The 1,927-nt window shown below is 50.0% G+C and overlaps 1 protein-coding gene across 1 annotated transcript in view; it reads right to left on the reverse strand.

The window, feature by feature from the left end:
• LRRC74B (leucine rich repeat containing 74B) overlaps nt 1-1,927 on the reverse strand; it is a 6,367-nt gene that overhangs the window by 3,915 nt on the left and 525 nt on the right. Inside the window, exons 2-3 of the mRNA XM_042887017.1 lie at nt 1,024-1,156; nt 246-452 (exon numbers count right to left, since the gene is read on the reverse strand). Coding sequence (XP_042742951.1) covers nt 246-452; nt 1,024-1,156 — 340 coding nt within the window. The remainder of the gene's footprint in view (nt 1-245; nt 453-1,023; nt 1,157-1,927) is intronic.

Raw genomic sequence — 1,927 nt, forward strand, 5'->3', positions numbered from 1 at the left:
AGGAGAAGCAGAGGAGAAGCAGAGGAGAAGCAGAGGAGAAGCAGAGGTTGCTTATCCATCTCTTGTGAAGCAAACTGAAGTAAGTGAGTGTAAAAGATGAAGAGTTAAGGATTGGCACTGACATCACAAGGGACGTTCTGCAGAAGTGCTCCCCAATGGCCTGAGGCAAGCAAGCAGCTCATCAAGCTGCACTGGGAACTCCTGCAACACTGCTCTCTATGCAAGGCATGCAGACAGCACTTTACCTGCTTTCTCACCAAACTTGTTATAACTCAGATCCAGAACTCCCACTTTGCTGTTTGCTGTGATGGCATCTGCTAAATACTTGGCTGCATGGTCATCAAACTCATTTCCAGAGAGCTGGAGGACCACAACTGTAGTATTTTCTAGAAGCATAGCAGAAATGGCCTTAGCTCCTTCAATGCCCATTTTGTTGTCAGATAAATCGACAGCTGGGGAAGGAAAAAGCATTATCAGATCATCAGATGATATCATGGCAGATGCCAAGGAGGTGCCTCCACGCTGTGATGAGAGAAGCACTGCCAGACTCAGAATGTAAGAAGTCTAAACTGTTCTAACGCTGTATTTCAACATAGAAAACAGAAGCCTGAATTCCTCTGCCCACCTGTGTAGAATGAATTTCTCCAGCACAGAATTGATAGAACCCTAAACACCTACTACAGAATTCAACCACTAGAGAAGGAAAATAAGATCCCATTTTTTTGTGTGTTTCACAGCACCAAACTTGACTCTTCCATCTGTGGTGCCCTGACAAAGCAGATTAGGGCAGCCTCAGCTGAAAGCTGTGTTCTATTCTCAGCTGTCTACGCTGACCTCGTTCTTGGTGAATAACATACATCCTCCAGGGCTGCAACCAGTTTGGCTTACACAAAGTTCTGGCCTCTGGAGAGGCCTCAGAGCTGCTGTAAGAGGGGGATTGGTTAAAACCACAAAGAAAACAGCACAATTTCTTCCTCTACAGCAAAGCTGCCACCACAGAACTGCAGGAAGGATGACACAAACCTGAAATGGAGTGGTTTTCTTTCAGCATTTCTGCAATGGCAGCTGCTCCTTCTCCCTGCAGCCAATTGTCACCCAGGTCTAACGAGACGACAGAGGTGTTGGTCATCAAGGAAAGAGCCAATGCCTTGGCACCCTGCAACAAAAAAAGGCCCTGGTGTAACCTGCCCCATCCCTAGAGGTGCTCAGGGAAAGGCTGGGTGGGTTTTGGGCAGCCTGATGTGGTGGGAGGTGTCCCTACACTTGGCAGGGGCTGGATAGGCTTTAAGGTCCCTTCTAGCCTAAGCCATTCTGTGTGACTCTGCTCCCCAAAGGCAGGCACCAGTTGCTGGTGTCTCTGAAGGCCAAGCAGGAGGAGGTGGGTCCTCGACATCTCCCTGTCACAAAAATGGGCTCTCTGACTCCTGGAGAGGAGAACCAGCAGCCCCAGAAAGGGAGGGCTGATAATGTTGGGATTCTGGTGTGCAATCAGGGGTGGGGGGGATAACAGGGAATATAACAGGGATGGGAGAGCAACAGAGAGGAATAAGGGGGCTGGGGGGGGGGGGGGGGTAATGGGGAAGGATAGAGGATAATAGGAAGGGTAATGGAGAGGGAATAAGGAAGAGAGGGTAATGGAGGGGGAGGAAAGAGCCATGGGGTGGGGTAGGGAAGTGGAGGGGATAGAAGGGATGGTGGGAGCATAACAGGGATGGGGAGGTGATGGAGTATGGTAAGGGCTAAAGAACAGGGAATAATGAGGGGAGGAATGAGGGGGATGGGGGGGGATATAAAGGGTGGTGGGAAATAACAGGGATGGGGGAGGAGATAACTAATGGAGGGTTAGCAAGGGGGAGGAATAATGGGGAGGGGGGAGATGGTGGAAGGATGAATAATGGGGATGGTAAGTGAAGGATGTGATGGGGGG

The sequence above is a fragment of the Lagopus leucura genome, unplaced genomic scaffold (assembly GCF_019238085.1).
Source record: "Lagopus leucura isolate 7727_CA_CO unplaced genomic scaffold, USGS_WTPT01 Super-Scaffold_100071, whole genome shotgun sequence".
NCBI lineage: Eukaryota > Metazoa > Chordata > Aves > Galliformes > Phasianidae > Lagopus > Lagopus leucura.